This window comes from Grammomys surdaster, unplaced genomic scaffold (assembly GCF_004785775.1).
Source record: "Grammomys surdaster isolate TR1022 unplaced genomic scaffold, NIH_TR_1.0 173, whole genome shotgun sequence".
NCBI lineage: Eukaryota > Metazoa > Chordata > Mammalia > Rodentia > Muridae > Grammomys > Grammomys surdaster.
In genome coordinates this window covers 3,216,303-3,236,385 of record NW_021604621.1, presented here as the reverse complement: position 1 = coordinate 3,236,385, position 20,083 = coordinate 3,216,303, and the positions used below count along the sequence as shown (strand labels likewise).

The window sequence follows — 20,083 nt, the reverse complement described above, 5'->3', positions numbered from 1 at the left end:
CTTCTCACTATGGCTAGAAAAAAAAACAAATCCTCTGCCCTGGTTAAATTTCATCCCTTTCTTCCCTTGACTATCCCTACATAGCTTAGCATGGCTGGAGAAAAGCAGTGGCACAGACATCCTCATGTCCAATCTGTCATCACAGACCTGAAGTGCATCTTTCAGGTTGCCAGGCAATCACACTCTATTCCCCTGCCCATTCACTCTCTCGCTTTCTGAGGTCACAATTTAATATCCTCTCCTCTCTTCTCGAACCTTTAATACTTTCCTCCTGGCTTGACTGTCAAACGATGACCTGGGCACTTCCTGTTTCGCCTAGAAAAAGAGAATTACACAAAACATCCTGAGCCCTCACAAGCACATTTAAACACCCACGCATTAACACTTGCTGGGTTTGCTCTGCCTTTATCTCTGCAACCCAGAAGAACCATGAAGAGAGGGTCTCAGTCAAGGGCAGACTTTCCTTTTGAGACCTTGATACTACTCCCTAGTCTCCCTATCACTCCATAATTCTTCTTCTTTCTCTTACAATACTTGTTTCCTCTTTCCTACTGGATTAGTCTGGTGACCATGAAAACAAACTAAATGTACAGAGATAGCTCTCATTTGAAAACAAGCACTTGGCAGCTCCCGAGAGCTCCCAGTAACTGTTTGTCTCTCCATTAAAACAAAGATAGAACACTTTTACAACAAATATAGCATTGGCTGTATCTGGACTGGCCAAAGCGGTAGCTCTGTCACCCAGAGCTTTGAATGTAGCTAGTTTGAATTGAGCTGTGCTTGTACTAAATTAAATATAATTTTATATTGGTTATATCTGAATGGTAGTTTTTTAATCAACTATGTATAATGAAGTATATGTCTAATATTAGTTCCACCTGTTTATCTTACCTATTTTTAGCATGAGTATGAACACCTGAAATTATATACTTAACTCACATATTTTTATTAAATACTCTGTTCTATTTTCCTTACCTCTATTTTCCTTCTTCTCTTCCTGCTCTCTCTTTAAATTCACATACATGAGGTTCCTCGTCCTCCATTACAATTGTTCCCATCAAAGCCACAAGTGACCTTTTCATTTCTAGATACAATGACCAATTTGCAGGCCCCATCCTATGTAGCAGTTCTTGAAACATTGGCCACTTGTTTCTGAGCGACTCCTCGCTCTCAGCTGTTTTCCTGTCGCTTTCTCTGCTTCTTGGCCTTCCTTGCCATTTCTTTCCTATGGTGCTGATGTCCAAATGGTAGACAGGATCAGGCTGCCAAACTCAGAACTTAAACTTTGCTTCTTACTTTTACTCTATAGCTGGTGCCAGCAAACCTCATGGCTTTAATATGGTTCGCATGCTGATAACTCCAAAATTTACTCTAGAATCAACAGCGAATGGGTGTCTCAACCTTAAGCCCAACTTGTGATCTTAGTTTATCACTGTGGTAAAGGCTGGAAGTTCATTACACCTTCTCAGAATCCAAACCTTTCCACAACAACTTATCTTTGTGACCAACGGGGCCCCATCACATGGCTTGCTTTAGCCAATGGGACCTCACCAAAGAAAATTCAAAAAGAGGTTTCAGGTGCACTTGGGCACCGGGGAGTGCCCTCTTTGAAATACTACTCAGAGAGCCACATGCCATGAATAGCTGTGTGAATAGAGAGGCCCAACAATTTCAGGGTCCCAGCTGGGTCCAGGGAAGACCAGAAGAATGTCTTAGCCATTTCAAGCTGTTTTAACAAACACCATAGACCAGACACCTTGAACAACAGAAATTATTTTTCCATTTCTGAAGGCCTAGAAGTCCAGGAAGTATCAGGTGGCTGGTTTCTGCTGAGGGGCTCTCTTCCTGGCTTATTCATACCACCTTCTTGCTATGTCTTCCTCGCATGGCAGAAAAGAGGGTGGGGTGCCAGTTCAAGGTCTGCTCTCTAACACGGGCATAGATTCCATCATGAAAGAATATCTTATTACTTCATCTAATCCTAACTATACCCCAAAGACCCAAATCTGAAATACCGTCACATTGTGGGGCATGGCTTCAGTAGATGAATGAACTCCATCAACCCATAAGAAACGGGCCAATGGGACCCCCACAATTGCAAGAACTAATTCTAAGTCACTAAGTTTTAGGGATGGTTAGTACCTAATATTACTTAACTGAAACAATACTCCACACACATCAAACCAAAATCCAACAAAGCAAAAGCAATACACAACCCCCAAAGCCTTTCTCCTTAGTCTAGTAAATGGCCACTCATTCCATTTGACTGGGTCAAAAACCTTAAATTCACTCTTGACCCTTTCTTCTTTTTCTTTCTCATCCTATATTTGATTTCATCCACAAACTGTTGGCTGTCCCTTTAACGTGTACTCAGAACCCAGTACCTTTTCCCTATCTGTACTGCATCCCAGTTTGCACCACCAGCAGCCACTTCCTAATTTATTACAGAAAGCACTGACATTTCCTCCCCCCGTGCCTTCCACTACATCCTTGCACACTTGTATTCTAAGTCAGCATAGCAACCAAGCAACCCTTTAAAACTGTAAATTAACCTCACAGGTCCTCCCCTCGTCCAGTGACCTCTCACACACCTCTCTTAGATAGTTTTAGTGTGGTTATCATCTCTAACCTCATGTCCTACTATTTTACCCTCCTTTCGATGGCACCAGTCACAGTGCTTTATACCTAGTTGCTGGAATAATCTGAAAACATTTCTGTCTCATGGCCATTACACTTGTTATCTCCCCAGCTGGCCATATCGTTCCCATAGAGATCAAAGGGCTTGCTCTTTTGCCAGCTAGCCTTTGCTCAAATGTCACATTGTCAGTGAAACCTTTCCTTTAAATGAGGCCATTGCATTCAAAAGAGCAGCTCTCCGTGCCCGTGCAGCAGCATCACATACTTTCCTCTGTAAGATCGCCTCTTTGCATCGAACTTAACATTTAAGTACCCTATGTACTGTTTCTCTATTTCTTTACTGTCCGCCTCCCCCCACATGGATGTGATGTCCATGAAAGCAAAGATACTTACAGGGATTGCTCTTTGTGTTTCAGTCTCGGTAGCTACTACACTGCCAGACACCAAGTAGGGATTCCAAAACTATTTGTTGAAACAATGACATGTACAGGCCAGTGTGCTGAACTGAAGTACTTCATATAGGCTACACCTTCTCTAGACTTAGTGGGATGGAGACAGAGTGGAGGCCAGTTCAAGAATACAGCATATTACTTTCCATATCTGGGGCAACACAGACCAGGTTGGGACTGGGTTAAAATGGAGGTTGTGATTCAGGTAGTCTGGGCAGAGTCGGTTGGAGCCTCTGCATTTCTAACCAGTTCCCTCTGACTTCTGAGGCTCAGAGTACCCTTTGACTAGTAAAGACTACAGTTCTGTAAACTGAAAGAGGAGGAAGCTACAAGAGATGGACAGCAGGGCTAATCTAATCTCAACTCAGAAAGTCTACTATAGAAAGATTCAGAAAGGATCAGGAGGTGAAACTGGCAGGTTTTGATCATTGGGTAAATGGAAGATGGGGCTGTGACGAGCTAAGAGCCGCTGATTAACTTTAGATCTCTGGCCTGGCTAATAAGCTAATTAGCCAATAGAATTGGAAACTTTGAAAAGGGTGGTTTGAACATAAGAAAGACAATGATGGGCTGGTGAGATGGCTCAGTGGTTAAGAGCACTGACTGCTCTTCCGGAGGTCATGAGTTCAAATCCCAGCAACCATGTGATGGTTCACAACCATCCGTAATGAGAATCTGATGCCCTCATATGAGCGATCGGGGCCCGAAGTGAGCAGGGAGTGGAGGCCTGGAGCTAGTGGGGCTGGAGCAAGAGGGAGAGGGGAAAGGGAAAAAAAGGAATAGAATGATAAGTTTAGCTTCTGACAATGAGGCCATCTTATCTTCAATGTCCTACGAATGAGACAGCTCCATTCCTGCTTTTTGTAAGCCTTCCACGTATTTTCCATACATGATGCTCCCCGAAAGGGTGTGGGTGGATCCAATGTTATGATTGAATCCTGATGCTGTTAACATAAATGTATGAGTTAATCCATTGACAGATTCATGATCTAATGGACTCACTGCAGGGGAGTGGCTCCCCATAGGTTTGGTCTTGGAACAATATCTTTTCTTTGGCCCTTTTCTTTGTCTCTCTGCTTCCCACCATCACAAGATGAGCATTTCTGCCTCACTGTGTATGCTTCCTCTGCTGTGATGCTCTGTTTTATCTCAGACAGCTCAATAAACAGCAGAGCAATTGACAATGGACCAACATCTCAAAAAACTTAAGTCAAATTCTATCTTCCCACTTCTGAAGCTGTTTCTTCCTCTGGTATTTGTCATGTGACAACAACAACAAAACAAAGCAAAACAAACAAACAGACAGACAGACAAACAAAGGGAAAACTGGTCTAATACAGCTTTAACTGCCCAAAAGCTATTTTCGTGTAGAACAACGTCAAGATGACTCTGGATAGCTGATTCAATATTCTTAGCCATCAAATGCAGGTCCCTGCCTGATTTCCTTCCACCAAGTCCCCTAGTGGCTCAAATGAGCCCTATACCCACAAATAATATGATTTATTACAAAGGTGGAGGACAGTTGTACTCTGGTATATACAATGGAGATGAACATAGCCAATACCTACCCCAACAGGCTCACCCCACAGGGGCTAAGCTGTGCCCTCACCGCGTGCCACTGTGCCTGTGACTCTGGCATCTTTAAAGCCCATCTTCATCTGAGTGTCACAGGCAGCACTTAGGAAAGAATTCTGGGCAGGTACAGAATCCAGTGGGTGGACCTGACCTATCAAGAAGTTCAAGGGTCTAAAGAATGAGCTCTCAACTTCTACTCTTTCCAAGTTGAAGGTCAAAACCTTTCAAAGCCTGAGGGAGCCTTTCACAGGAAACTTTTGAACTACGTTCCCCCCCCCACCATCCCCATCTTGCAGAAACTGAAAAGTTAACCCCACAGAGACACTGAACTGAAGTGCTATTTAAACATAACATACCACTATATGGCCCTGTTAGGCACTGAGTACAAACTGAGTCCCTGGTGAGCTGTGAGCAAGGGGAAGCCAACTCCTGGATCATTTGGGTCAATGAGGCTTAACATTCATTCTGTATCAGCCATTCTGAGGGTGGAGACTCAATCTTCCATGGCACAGGACTCCTTGGATGGCTGATTAAAACAGTTTTCTGGAAGCCAGCCTACAGTTTTGGATTCAGTAGGTTGGAGGAGTGGCCTCCAACCTGGAACCAGACAGCCTGCACTGTTACCAGGTCCCCTGGTTCAGGGGATGCTGCTGAAGTCATCACTATACTGTCCAGAGGAAGTTGTACAAAATGCAGGCAGATTCTTAGGACCTGCTTCCTGGGACTCAAACCATGGAGGTAGGGGTGGAACCCACAATCCTACTTAAGTAACAAGCACCTTAGGGTGATGTAAAACTTGGGGTTTGTGACAGCACAGGAGGTCCACTGGAGCCTGAACCCTGGAGCCTGAAGATATACTAGGGAAAGTCACCAGCAAAGGAACAAATAATTTAGCCAGGTGGGAACCTGAAAGGTGATAAAATTAAGGCAGAAAACCCTTGACTTAAGCTTTTGTTTCCACAAAACACCGGTGATATCCTCCTCAGCAGGGAAACTTCAATGGCCTTCAGAGATTCTCCTACCTGCCCTATTGTGTAAGGCTCAGCCCTTGGTCACAGTTTACATTCCTCCACTAAGCTCCCCACCCCCCACTCCGAACTCACCCCCAACTCAGGAGCCTTTGGACATTCGGTATGTTTTCTAAGCCTTTCTTCTGGCCTTGTCCAACCAGAAAAGAGAGTCAAAAAGCCTAAGTGATAAGAACTTCCCCAGAACCTTAACCTCTGCCAGCCAGGATGGTCGCAATGGGCTCACCTGGGCAGAGAAGCAGGAGACCCAACTTGGACCCTGAGGTAAATTACCTTTGGATCAATGTTGAAGCAAACAATGTTGAGGCAGACAAAGAGTTTTGGTTCTACTGAGTCCGGAAACCAACTAGTGGGCCTGTGCCTCAATTCTCATGTTGCTGACAAAGCTGAAAGCCAACTGGGAAAGTAGCTTTCCCAGATCACAGGACACCAGGGTTCTTATAAACCCCAGTCTCCTGAAACGTACTCAGGGGCTGCTGAATTGTTAACACCTGAAAACAATCACTTCTTCACTAGAAAGACCCTGTTTGCCAATTCTGGAGCTAGCTTGCCCTCTAGTGTACACAAGAGGGATTTCCTGCAGCCTAGAGACCAGGCAAAGAGAAGACAGCAAACGGGGATATTTAGAAAAGACACATCTTGTTTTCTACATTTATATTTGAAAAACATAAAATAAAGAGCGAAGAATTATGAAAGGTATCAAAGTTAAAAGAAATTATCAAAACATCACCACTGTTTTGTAACCTGGGTTTCTTTATAAATGCATGTTGTAAGATTTATCAGCAAATCTAACGAATCACCCTCATTTCAAAGCCCTGAGGATTGCTGACAGTATATGGACAGGTCTGCAGCTATTATAATGCAACAGGAAGCAGACTGTGTTGTCCATTGACAACCAAGTCACAGACCAGACACCTAGCACTTGGCAGAGGAAATAGGGTCCCTGTGCTACTAAATGCTCACTCTGCTTTCAAGACCTGCACGTCACCAGTGGTCTCCTCCGGCTCACCCTTGACTGGCAGCCCTCCTTTTCACACAGCCCTCTTTCCTAACAGCATTCAGGGGGATTTCAAAATCCGAGTGTGGGTGGGTGCCTCTTCCACTGCCCTCACTTTGTGGCATCTTGACCCTCCGCAGGTCTGCTGGACCTTGTTACTCCCAGACTGCCATCTGTCATCACCCTTAAGGACTCCACCTCTGAGAGGATAATCTGATGACAACCTCCAAAGAGTTCATCTATCCCCTTGCTGCCCTCAACACACACACACACACACACACACACACACACACACACACACACACACACATTACCTACTTGTTCCTCACACACATTACCTACTTGTTCCTCTGCTCTCTCCTGGTCTCCTTCTGTTCAGCCCAGCCTGGACCCTTTTGGCCTTAACGTCTGGCACCAGCCCTTAAATTTGATCTAGTGGGCAGAAGGAACTTTTCACCCCTCTCCTCACAGTAGGTAATTCCCAAGGCATCTCATGCTAAAGTGGGAGCTGAAAAAAAACTGGATACTCAACTTTATTGGGTTAGTAGGCAGAGTCTCTGTACACTGGTAAGCAGAACCCATCCCTGTAATAGTGAACAACTAGCCCACCACTGCCTATGCAACAGGCCCTATTGAAAACACTTTTACACATATGATGCCATGCAACATTCGTTATGACTCTGTACCAGAGAAACACTAATTCTTGTTGTGCAAAGAAACTTGGCTGGTCACACAGCTACCATGGAAGAGACACAGAACTTGGAAACAGGTAATCTACACAGTGCACAGCAGGCGTTTCTATCATGTGCATGTTAGCCAGTCTCTGGACAGACAGATCTATATACCTTCTCTCTACTTCTCAGTGCTTTTGACAGGATGGGGAGTAAGACAGGACCTGCCTTAGCTAGAACCACCTTCCATTCTTTGGCTGTTCTTCCAGGGGACCCACGTTTCCAGCACCCAGCTGCCTGTAGTTCCAGTTGCAGAGGATCCAATACCCTCTTCTGGACACCACAGGCACTTGGCACGCATGTGATACATGGACATACAGGCAGGTGAAATACCCATGGACACAAAAATAAAAGTATATTATGTACACAAAATAATAAAATACAAATAAGGTTAAAAAGAGTTCTATGAGATAGCTCAGTTGGTATGATGACTGACTTAAGAACCCATATGTAAAAAAGCAGGTGTTTACTGTTCTGCCGAGATTCCTAGGGACATTCTGCTATACTCAGAGGTCAGTGCCTTGCTCAGCCATCAGCAGCAAAGCCTCTGCCTGCAGCAGATGGGAACAAATACAGAGAGCCACAGCTGGTCAATGTGCAAAGAATGAGAGACCTTAGAACACTCAGTCCTAAATGAGATGTTTCCATCAAATCCCTGCCCTCCTTAAGTGGCTCAGGGAACCCTATGGAAGAGGGATCCTTTTTCAAAACACAAAGTGGATGGCACCTAAGGAACAACAGAGCTTGACCTCTGGCCTACACACACATCCACTGTATATACGCACCTGCTCACATACATCCACTCATGTACACATGAACATAGACACAAAACAATTCTATGAACGGTGCTCAAAAAACCTAGACTCCTCTTCCATTGCCTCACCACCTAGTCCTATTGTCATTGTCATTTCCAATGCACCATCTCAGCAAATGTCATAACCTCGTAATTCACCACCTCTTGCTTCTCTTTAATACCGTCAAAGCTCTCTCCCTCCACTGTCCTTGCCGTGGGATTTGAACTGAGCCAGTCCTGGGGAGGGGAGACAACGGGAGGAAGGGAGGAAAAGGAGAGCAGAGGAGAGGAAATGGAAGTGCTGTGAAGGGAAACCTCCTCCATTGGTTCTTCTGAGGCCCACAGACCCTTACCCCACATTCTCCACGTCTCACCTTTTCCAGAGACCTGATCACATGTGGTTTGGTTACTGCTACTCAAGTGAAATTTCTACTGTTTTTGCTTTAGGACAACCCAGTTGTCCCCCTGTTGCTCCAAACCTTCCTACAATCTCCCGACAGCATTTCTTTGTGTATCTTCTCAGTGTTGCTTTATCCCAAGGGTCCACCCCCTCCAGGTTCCCTTGCCCCACCCTCCAACTCTCTAGCTTCTCTGGACCACCTCATTCATTACAAAGCTTGTACCACTACTTCTATAGCAATGGCAATGAAGTCAACCCCTTCCCAGAAATCCCTGAACAGTTCTAGAACTTTCTATTCTGCTGTCTCCTAGACAACTCAGCTCCAATAGGTTAGAAGGAAGCACTCAAGCTCAACCATGTCCTTTCTGCTACAGACTGAACAAGTATCCCCTAAATTCATGTTGGAACCTCACTGCCAATGTAATGGTAAGGATGGAGCATTACAGGGTAGAGCCCTTATAAATGGGATCAGCACCCTTATAAAATGGGTCAAAAAGGACCTGTTCATCTGTGGCTCATGCGAGGATGTGTGGATGTAGACGGACAGTGGTACCCATGAAGAAAATGGCCCTCACCAGATTGCTAATATCTGGATCTTGGGCTTTCCTGCCTCCAGAATGGTACTTTTGTTACAGTACTCAGAAAAAAGTCACTTCCTAAAATATGTGCCTACCTTCTATGCCTTCTCTGTTACTGGTTCTGTCACCTACACCTGAATCCTAGAAGACTCGTGGAATTCACTGTCATCCTCACTCGCACGGCATTTCAAGTATAAAAAAATTATTAGCTTAATCAATGTTTATTATTCATTTAGTGATTTAAAACAAATATCCAAACTTGTCATAGCTCCTGAGATTAAAAATGTGTGACTGCTGCCACCTGGTGGTGAAACACAAATAGACATCCCCTCGCTGGGGCAATGGCTACTGTCAATGCAAATACTAAAAGTGCAAGAAAAAGGGCACTTAAAAGGAAGTGTGCTTTCCAGTTGCCTCAGGGAGAGACATTTTTGGAACAAAAGGCAGCACCTTTAAGCTAAATTATAAAACGGAGCTCGGAGACCATGAGGGGGGGCGAATTGGTGTGGTGTGTGTGTGTGTGTGTGTGTGTGTACCCGGAGGGTAGGGGGGTGGGTGGTTGGTTGCTTCCAAAAGACTAAGTAATAGGTCAGAGTCCCAGTGATGGGAAACAAGATAACAAGATCAAGCTATGCAAGGTCAGACTGTAAGTGATCTTTCATATCATGGGAAGGAATGGGCATGTACAGAATCCTAAGTGAGAGTTACACACAGTGGACAAAATCTGACCAGAGCTGCTTGTTCTGATGATACGATGAACAGACATGACCACAGGAAGGGTATGGGGGAGGCCGGGATGCAAGTGAGAAAAATAACCACCATCTTCGAGGATGAGAAACTCCACTAGGCTGGAGGATGGAGGTGGGGAGGAAGGGCCAGAAGGGGCTGGCACTATAGAGGAGTTTAAAGTCAGAACATCTGAACTGGTCAGTGGAGAACATGAAGCAATGGGTGGGGGGAAACCGAACTGGAGGGCAATGGAGGACAAGGAAGGAGAACGCATTAGGAGAAGAGCTCTAAAAATACAGAATTTTATGCTAGCAATATTCTTTTGAAGTGCTCCCAGTCTGCACTGCCTGTCCACAGGAAACTAGCCTCTGAGATGGGCAAAGCAGAGGAGCCCATGCAGCAAGTTCAACAGGAACCAGGGAGCCAGGAGCCAGGAGCATCTGGCCCTGGGGAGAAATCAGCATCTCAAAGAAGGAAGCAGAAGCTGCTAAATCCACTGCTAATCACGCAATCTGTCCCTGCAGGGGTTTGTGGCTTTAGAACTGATCAAGGCATAATCCTCACCCCCCCTCTCACCCAGAGCCCACAGTCTAGTAAAGAGACACATATATAAATTCATGAGAGGCAGGAGAATTAGTGGTGAATAATAATCACTGAAGTAAGGGGAAACCACTACATGCACCAGACGTTGGGGTAAAGACTTGTCATGCCGAACAGCTCTGTGGATCCTCATGACAATCTAGAAGGTAGGTCCTAGTACAACCCTAACTTGTAAGTGAGAAAGACAAAAAGACCTCAAAGCACTAGCTCCTATGTCATAGCCCCCTAGCAACTGGCAATGTCAAGTTTTGAACCCACGGCTCCAAATCCAGTGACTCTATGATGTGCAAAAGTCAGCCTGCCTGCTCCTTTTCAAGTGCCAGAATAAACTCCAGAAGGTACCCCTCAGTTTTTGGTGCCATGGACCCTGACTCTTGGGGCAGTTGAAGAAGTATAACTATTCTTCCCTCTTTAAATGACTGTGTGTGTGTGTGTGTGTGTGTCTCGGTGTGGTGTGTGTGTGTTCCCTCACAGATAAATTAGGGAGGATTCCTACATGTTCATGTATCAACATGGAGATGGAAAAGACGAAATTCTACATGATCAAAACCACAAAGTCAAAAGACAAATTTTATACACGCACACACACATACATACATACATACATACATACATACACACACACACACACACACACACACACACACACGATGGAACCCCAGGGCTTCATATATTGGTAGGTCAAGCCCTCTATCAATTGAGCTATATCTCCAGCCTTGAATAAAATTTTTATGCATAAGACATTGAGAGTTACAAAAGAAACCAATCATATTAAAATCTAATTATTGAAATATTTTTGACTAGCAAATATGCATGTCCAAGTTGAGGCACTGATAAATGCGAATGCATTTTTGAGGTACCTACAGTAACAGTAATCTAAGAGGAGATCAGTGATTGACATTAAGGAAAAATATGCTTGACTACTATAGAAACTGTAGTCTGTTGTTGATATTCAATAACTGGCTGAAACACTTCATTTTCCTTACAGTTTAATGTGGATGATTATACTTTTTATTTTCTTTCAAGGTTGTGGGCCCCAGGCGGGTTACATTCCCTTAAGTCTAGTGTACGTGTGGAGATTAAATGAGATCAAGATTCTATAAGTAAAAGTAAAAAGAAAAATGTGCAGCACACAGACTATAAAGGCTGGCTTAGAAGATGCATCTTCTATTGCGTGTATGTGCCTGTGCATGAATCCAGTCTGAGCAGAGCTTTCCCCACTCACTCTGCTCTCAAACCAGTAACAAAAGAAAAACTCCCCGTCCTTCAGGGGCTGCAATGTAAAAAGACACCAAAAGACACCTGCTCAGCAGCCCACAAGGATGAGGGCAGCAGGAGGGAAGGAGGCAGCCAAGGGAGTGGGGAGGGACGTTTCTATGGGCACCTCTTCCATGGAGAAGTCAAAAGCTGAATTGAGGTTAGAGAATATTGTCCAGGCCGAGGGCTGACAGGGAGACGACTATTCTCAGCAGAAGCCTCAGTGCTGCAAACACACACAGGCATGAACTGGAAGCTCAGGGACCACAAAGGATTCTGTTCTCAGCAAACGTTACACTACAAGGAAGGGACTAAAACAGATGGGGTAGGGTAACATGGGGTCCTTTTGTCCACTGGGTATAATGAGAACCACTGTAAGTTTCCAAATAGGGAAATGTTTCAGAAGTGGCTTTTGAATCTAGTAGAATGAGGTGTTAAGGCGAGTGAGTGGAAAACCACAGGGAGCGAACTGCCACCACAGAAGGTGATGACTATCAAAGCTGGATCCCCACGAGTGGCTCTAGAGATAGCAGAAACTGTTACAATTATTTTAATAATAGCTATTATTAGTCCCTTATTATACCTAATTCATGAATGAAGACATTATCAAAGAAAAAACCCACAAGTGTATACAAGGTTTGATGCTACCTGAAGTTTCAGGCGCCCACCTGGAGAGCCTTGGACTGTATCTACCCCCCCCCAGATGGAGGAAGAAAGGGCTTCTTAACACAACTCAAAATCCAGGAGCCAAGGAATTAAAGACATAAATTTAAATGACAAAGAAATTCTGCATAAACAAGACCACAAACAAAGTCCAAAGACAAATCTGGGGGCCATGTCGGCTAACCCCTAATAGCCACATGTAAAGAGCTACTGAGACTCAACTTATCTGAAGATGGGCAGAATGGGAAAGCGAGCACAGAAGAGAAGCACGGAGTTCAAAGACTGAGGAAGCAAATGCAATCCTACACATCTGTAAGAAGGTTCTGGGAGCAGGGCTTAGTGGGAAAGTGCACACAGGAGGTCCTGGGTTCTATCTCCAGCAGGGAAAGACAGGCAGGCTAGAAACATGTCTCTAAAGTGCTCAGCTTCACTCAAAGCAAAAGAAATTGAAAATAAAATTGAACTGCCATACTATTTTCTTTTGTGTTGGTTTCGTTGGTTTAGTTTTCACCCACCAGATAGACAAGAACACAAAAAAGCAGAAAAAACATTGTCTTGATAAATCTGTGTGGAAACAACCCAAATGCACATCAATAAATAATTTTCATTCTTGTAACCCCATGTTACTGTGTAAAAGGAAAGAGGCTCAATCCACAGTCGTGAGTTCAAATGATGGATCGGCCATTAACTAAACACCCATTTCCTCCTAAATGAATGGAACAGGGATACCTCCCACCAAGTTATGCTGGGATCAAATGAGCTAACGCTTGAAGGAATAACTTGGCATTACTTTTGGTAGAGAAAGTACTGCCATTTTTATTATACTATATTCTATCATCAATAGTATGGAATATTAAGCTGCCGTGAAAAAGAAAGGGAAAGAAACTGAGCCTAGCAGAGACAGTTCTCTAAGCTAAAACACAGCAACTGCTCTGATAGAAACAGCAGGCATGCTGGTTTTCACTGCTTGGAGTAAGAAGTCAATTTTTTGATCATTTCCTTGTATAGTTGTCCCTTGATATCCAAAGGGCTTGGTTCCAGGGATCCACATAAATATCCAAATAAGCAGTGCTCAAAATGATTACACAAAATGGACCCGTGTTTGCACATAACATACACAAACCTTCCACATGATTTAAATCATCTCCACATAATTTACAATACCGGATACTATATAAACATTATACTAAACATTGTTACACTATATTGCTTAGGGAACAATAATGAGAAAAGAGTCTGTACATGTTCAGTGCAGACAATTTAAAAAAAAAAACTTTCAAATAACATTTGACTGAACCCAGGGATGGAGAAGGAGAGAGAACCCCGGAAGCCAGTGAGATGGGTCAATGGGTAAAGGCCCACTAAAGACCAGAGTTTGGTCCTCAGCCCCACCCTCATATGGTAGAAGGAAAGAACCAAATCCAGTAAGCTGTCCTCTGACCTCCACATGCATGCTATGGCAAGCGTGCATGCACATAAAGAAACAATGTAACAAAACCCGTGGACACAGAAGGACAACTGTATGAAAGGAACAGTGGAAGGCTAGCCAAAACCCAAAGTAGCTGCTACCTCTAATAGTGAGGGCAGGGGTGGAGCACATGGAACAGAGGTAGAAAGGATACTTTTAATATCAGGGTTTAATTTTAGCTATTAAACGAAGGTGTGTAAATTGTATAAAGGAACTGGAAGCAGGGAACAAAATTAATGTGTAAAATAAGCCAGCCTTATCTCAAAACTTTCACTGCCTCTTCCCGTGCTGAATAAACAAGACCAAGCAATAATGGTTCACAAGGCCTTTTTACTCCTGACCTCACCTGCTACTTGGCTTGGGTCCAGTGTCACACGGCCCCTTCCTCACTCTTACACCTTGTCACAATGCTATTGTATATGACATTCTGTCTAGTCACAAGAGTTCATGGCCCTTAAAGCGCTATGTGTCTGGTAAATTCCCACTTATCCTTCCAATCTCCTTAGGGGATCTCTGTCTGTCTGTCTATCTGTCTATCTCTCTCCCTTCCTCCCTCCAACCCTCCCTCAAGCCCCTACACTAGGTCAGCCTGTTTTGTCCTATGTTCCCTTCCTTCACAGAACAGCACTCACCTCCGTTTTACTCTATTCCTGTAACTGATTCTTTTCTCTCAGGGCACAGGCTCACAAAAGGGGAAGAAGCACTATCTGCAGTTCGCTCATTAGCGCACCCCAGTGGCCAGTGGGGAGAGTGTCTGAAAGAAAGCCCTAAATACAGAGTAGATGGATGAATGGGTAGGTGGGATCCTGGGGGAAGGGATCTTTCTAGATTCTACCTGGAGTGACTTTGGGAGGGAGGGATGGAGGGAGGGAGGGAGGGAAGGAAGGAAGAAAACACCGTTGCCAGGCAGTGGTACATGCCTTTAATTCCAAGAAGCAGGTGAATTTCTGAGTTAGAAGCCAGTTTGGTCTATAGAGAGTTCCAGGACGGCCATGGCTACATAGAGAAACCCCGTCTCAACAAAACAAATCAAAACCCCAAACAAACAACTCCCCACCCCCACCCCCAAAAAAACAGACAAAAACCCCAAGACCTGATAAAATGAGGTAGTTCTCCAGAAGTATGGAGAGTAAGAAAGGTGTGACTGGCCACTGTCAGGGTTACCTCTTTTGAGACGGGAGAAGCATCTGAATCAGCGTGGGTAAAGAGGCTAAAGAAGTGGAGAGCAATATTAAGGAAATTCCCATGTATTTACTTCTGGGTGTGCAGCCATGGGACAGGCAGAATTTTGAGCATACAAAGAATAGGAAGTTTGAATATAGTGAGCAGGACGACTGAAGAAGGATGTGTAAAGGGTACTGTGTAGAGGGTCTGAACAAGGACAGACAAGACAGAAAATGGTGCTGACTGTTAAGCTGTAATAGAGACCAGGAAGTTTCAGTGACCATCATCAGAATCATTGATTTCCTCCACTGGGCTAAAGCTGGGCACACTACAAAGGAAATAGAACCTGCTCCCTGTTAGAGGGGACAGGGGGATATGAGATTCTCACGAGCTGGTGAAAGGAAAATTCCAGTGACTGGCCATGGTGGTGCAAGCTAACTAGGAAGACAAGAAGTTGAAAAGAATGATGTCACAGTCCAAAAGAAATGGATGTAGCAGTTTATTATCTCAGAGCAGTCTTGGGGAAAAACAAGACCCTGTAGCTAAAAAGAAGGACATTTGGAAGCCAGGGCAATAAACCTTGAGAAGGGAGGGGAGCAACTAACATAGTCTTCAATAAAAGTTCCTCAGAATGCTGCTTGACCCTGCAAGAGAAATACTGGGAATCACAGGCCACACACTTCTGAGAATGTGAGGGAACAAAACAACAACAACAACAACAACAACAACAAATTAGGCGACTGTAGTGGTCGGAAGGAGAGTAGAGATGGGTTGGGAAGACAGCTCAGTTAATAGACTGCTGCCTAGTAAATTCAAGATACTGGGCTTGATCCTGACGCTACATAAACCAGGCATGGTAATATGTATAGGTGCCCTTATTCCACATTCAGAAGGTACAGCTCAGAGAATTAGAAGCATGAAGGGACGAGGAGGGAGGGGGAGGGGGACGTGGTGGAGAGACTGATAAAAGAGAAAGCACGTTTCCCTGAAGTGGAGATGAAACAATGAACGAGAGAGGGCAGCGGAGTTACCAGGCAACACAAGGGGTAGGGTCCACGGCCACAGCCTTGGGGAAAACATAGAGGTTTTGGTTCTGCTGAGAGCTGCTGGCCAGGTAGGGGGTGTTTCCAAGAAGGACAGTATGATTAGCACCATTCAATCGCTCTACATTGTTTATGCTTCAATCATTCTGTAGTATATGCAGTATCATGGCATACCCTATGTACACATGCAACTGCAGTGTGCAAGGTACAATGAAGAAAAACACATAAACATTAACAAGGACAAAGACAAGAACAACAACAACAACACAAACAAAACAAAAAACAAGAAGGAAATTGAGTTCAGGAAACCAAAAGCAAAGAGTTAGGAAGAAACTGGGAAAGGGCGAACAGAGCTGGGCCAGGAAATGAACTTTGTGAACAAGAATGGCCATGTGGCCTGGGATGATGTGTAAGGATGGTGGAACTGAGGAAGGGATGGGGATTCCCACTTGATACCAGACAGCCCAGCTGCCAGAACAGAAACTTTGTGCTCATGCCAAACAGCACTCATGAACACTAGAGATTCCCATAGAACAATCTTATCTTGAGTTAAAACCACCAAACCTTTCTTTCAGCAAATTTCCCGGAGTCTTGAGAATAGAAAACTGAAACTGCTTTCTTGGTTTATAAGGGACTTATCTCATCTCTCTAGATTCATGCCTTCTCCTGAAGGGATAGAGCCCAAGGCTAAGGACCAAAAGCAACACTAACTAGCCTTACTTTGGAAGAAATGCAGTGTTTTCTCGTCGTGCGCACCATTCCCACGTGAACAGCAGATGGCAGCAAAGAGTTACAAAAAAAGAGGTGAAGGGAAATAGCTCTACACCATCTAGAGGGCCTTCAAGTTTTAAGGGTTGCTTAGGTGCTCTTACCCAGCAGTGAAAGGGACATCATTCTTCCTATCTTGTCAGCTAGATCCTCACCACGCTCAGGTGACAACGAAGGAATAGCATTAAAAGAACATACCACCCCTTCTTATGGTCCTATTTTGCATCTCATGAGTTAGGGGCCTCAGATAATAGCAGCATTTCCTCTAGGGATATACAATTATCTTCCTGGAAATGGTGCAGAAATGAAGAGGTGACCTTCGGAAACAGCATCATTCCGACACTCTGTCTGCTCTGTGGCACTATGCTATGTTGCAATGTTCTAGCTTCCCCGGGTCCCCATTCACAACTATGAACGCCTGACGCATGAGAGGTGTTCAACAAATCCACACTAAATACATTGTTGAAGTGAAGAACACACGGGACACGATTGATTTCCGGGCTGCTGTGGTAAAGACAAAAACATCTGGCCTTCTGGACAATACTGTCTATGGGGGGAAAACCTTAGTCAGGGAAGGCAGTTTAGCTAGCTGTAGAATTCTACCTTTGTTCCTTAGAGCAATGGACAGAGTATCTAATGTTCTTGACCTTGAGTCTCTTGTCCATAGCAGGATCCATGAACAGACTATTTAAAAGTGTACATAAACAAAATGTGCATAGTACAGATATTCTACACAGAACAAGCACTCACAAAAAATGTAGTTATTGTTATTATTTACTGTGACTTTTATTACTGTTGCTGGGGCTACAGCTTCTGCTCAAGTGGAAGGGAAGGAATCTTTAAAAATAGGAAACGAGTAGCCTTGAGGACCCAGAATCCCAGTTCGTCAGCTCAGCTGCCTCCAAGAACGCAGAAAGTGACCCAACAGAGGGCTACAGAGAATCACCCCTATTTAGTGAGTTAGCATACCTAACCCCCAACTCCCACCTCAGAAGGAAGAAGGTACAAAATCGTTTCAATGACAAGCATATATAGATCTGGCCACACTTCCAAGTACCCATCTTAGAAGAAAGAGCCAATAAGACACCTATGGGATGGGTGGTCTGGTTCCTTAGGTTTGACTATTATTAATTAGACTACTGCCTATGCCACCAGGGACAGAGCTGGGAAACAGCAGGAGTCTCCGGGATGTAGGAAGCTCAGAAGGAAAAAAAACACTTTCAAATAAACTAAAGGGAAGAGTTCTTTAACAGCATGAGACCCCTAGTGGCATCACCTGGTTAAAGCAGCCTCAAAGAATAGTCAAAAGCTTGGAAAACTGACCTGACAGGACCTGCAAGAGCTGCAAGGGTACTTACTACCAGCCGGGGAGCCCAAGCCCCATGTGTCCTCAGGTCATGTTTAATGTGATAAAAATCAAACTTTGCTGCCTGAAGTACAGTGGGAAAGGGTTTGTCTCCCAGAAAGTCCCATCCTCCTGGACAGTCAGGCTCTGGTGGCTGAGTAGAGAAGAAAATCCTCCAGTTCTGGAGGCTTTCAGGACACAACAGAAGGCACAGGAACAACACCCTTCAGTCTATAGCAGAGATCACCAGAGTTTCAGCTTTCTCTGCAGCCTGTCTCTGCTAGGTCAGTGGTACCTTGGTTTTAGCCACAGTAACATACACTTCTAAGTCCTAAGTGGATAACTGCATGTGGGAGACATAGTGCTTCTACAGAAGCATAGAGACAGACACATTCTTCCTTCTTTCTGTCAATGGTTAGAGGCACAGACCACAGTAACTGTTCTGTGCCAGTCTTCCAAGTACCTATAGGGAGGATGATGCTTTTATCTGCCTCTGTTCAATTCAATAATCTCCTATTCTGTGCCCTTCTCATCCTTTCTGGAGCATCTCTGGTTCTGAGACCACAGACTCAAAAAGCAAGAATGCAAAGTCTCTCTCCTGAGAAGATAGAGTACGTCCTTTCCTTCTCTGAAGTACATCCTGACCCAGGGGGGAGGCGGAAGCATAAGAACAACAGAGTGCTGGCTGCCATGCAAACTCCAGGACACTGACCAAGAACCCAAAACCCAAAACCCGGATCCTAAGACAGGCAGTCAGTGATACCATGCTCACTTACAAAGGAATGGTTCTTTGCCGGTCTCATTCATGCCTACTTTCCCAGTGCCTGGAGACTGACATTACGCATGCTGTAGAGACTCAGCCAAGCACCACCTCAAGATCCTGGTAAGCACCCAAGAGGGGGTGACTCCTCCAGAGAGAGACAGACAGATGGGGGGAGGGAGGGGAGAGATAGATAGATAGATAGATAGATAGATAGATAGATAGATAGATAGAACGGGGATGATGCCAGAGGCATCTATCTGGTTTACTGGCCTTACCTCCTTTCCAAAGCAGGTAGATGGGGACCACGTAGAGCATAACATGCTGGATGTAGTAAATCTCTAGTTCAAAGGGGAGCTGTGGGGATAAGATGGAGACAGGGATTTCAGAACAGCCGGCTCATTAGACTCACTTCAGAACCCACACACCCTTAACATGCAGGAGGCACTGGTGGTAACTTCAGCACTTCATCCATTCACCTCCCTTCACAGTTCAAGGGAAAAAAAACCAAATGAACATACTTTTTCATCTCAACTGACACTTTTCAAGCTGTATTTTACAGAGAGGGTACATGGAAAACACTCTACTGGTAAAAGTGTATTAAGATTGAATGGATGTTGCATATAGCTATGTACTGAAGAGATTCACCAGGCATATCATTAGTGAATAGTGTACTTCAGTGATTTCTGCAGACAGGGAAGCTACTTTAACACGGTTGCTATGGAGCTTTCTCAAGTGTGTCTTTAAGAAAAAAATTTTTTAAGTCATTAATAAATAATAATACTCTGCAAAATACATTTGAAGAAGCAACCGTATAGTCCCACTCCTAGAAAGCAGATGGCAGAGAATTTAAAATGGACTCCTCGTTTGACAAGAACATTCAAAGGAAGATGTAGTAAACTCATATTCCCTGTGAGAAACAAAAGAATCCTAGGTCTGGTCAAGTGCAGATCGATCCAAGAACAGAGTTTCCCTGTGGGATACTTGCCTGTCAGTTGAGAGTTTGCTCTACTTCAGAGACACTAATAGAAAGCCAGGCCAACTCTGTTATGTTTTACCAAAAAGATCTTCCTTGCCCTCCCAACACCCAGCATCCTC

The 20,083-nt window shown here is 44.4% G+C and overlaps 1 protein-coding gene across 3 annotated transcripts in view; it reads right to left on the bottom strand.

The window, feature by feature from the left end:
- The window catches only part of Tmem164 (transmembrane protein 164), a 151,878-nt gene that overhangs the window by 11,767 nt on the left and 120,028 nt on the right, over nucleotides 1-20,083 (bottom strand). For all 3 annotated transcript variants that reach the window (XM_028767496.1, XM_028767497.1, XM_028767495.1), the window contains one exon: nucleotides 19,264-19,342. In XM_028767496.1, coding sequence (XP_028623329.1) covers nucleotides 19,264-19,342 — 79 coding nt within the window. The remainder of the gene's footprint in view (nucleotides 1-19,263; nucleotides 19,343-20,083) is intronic.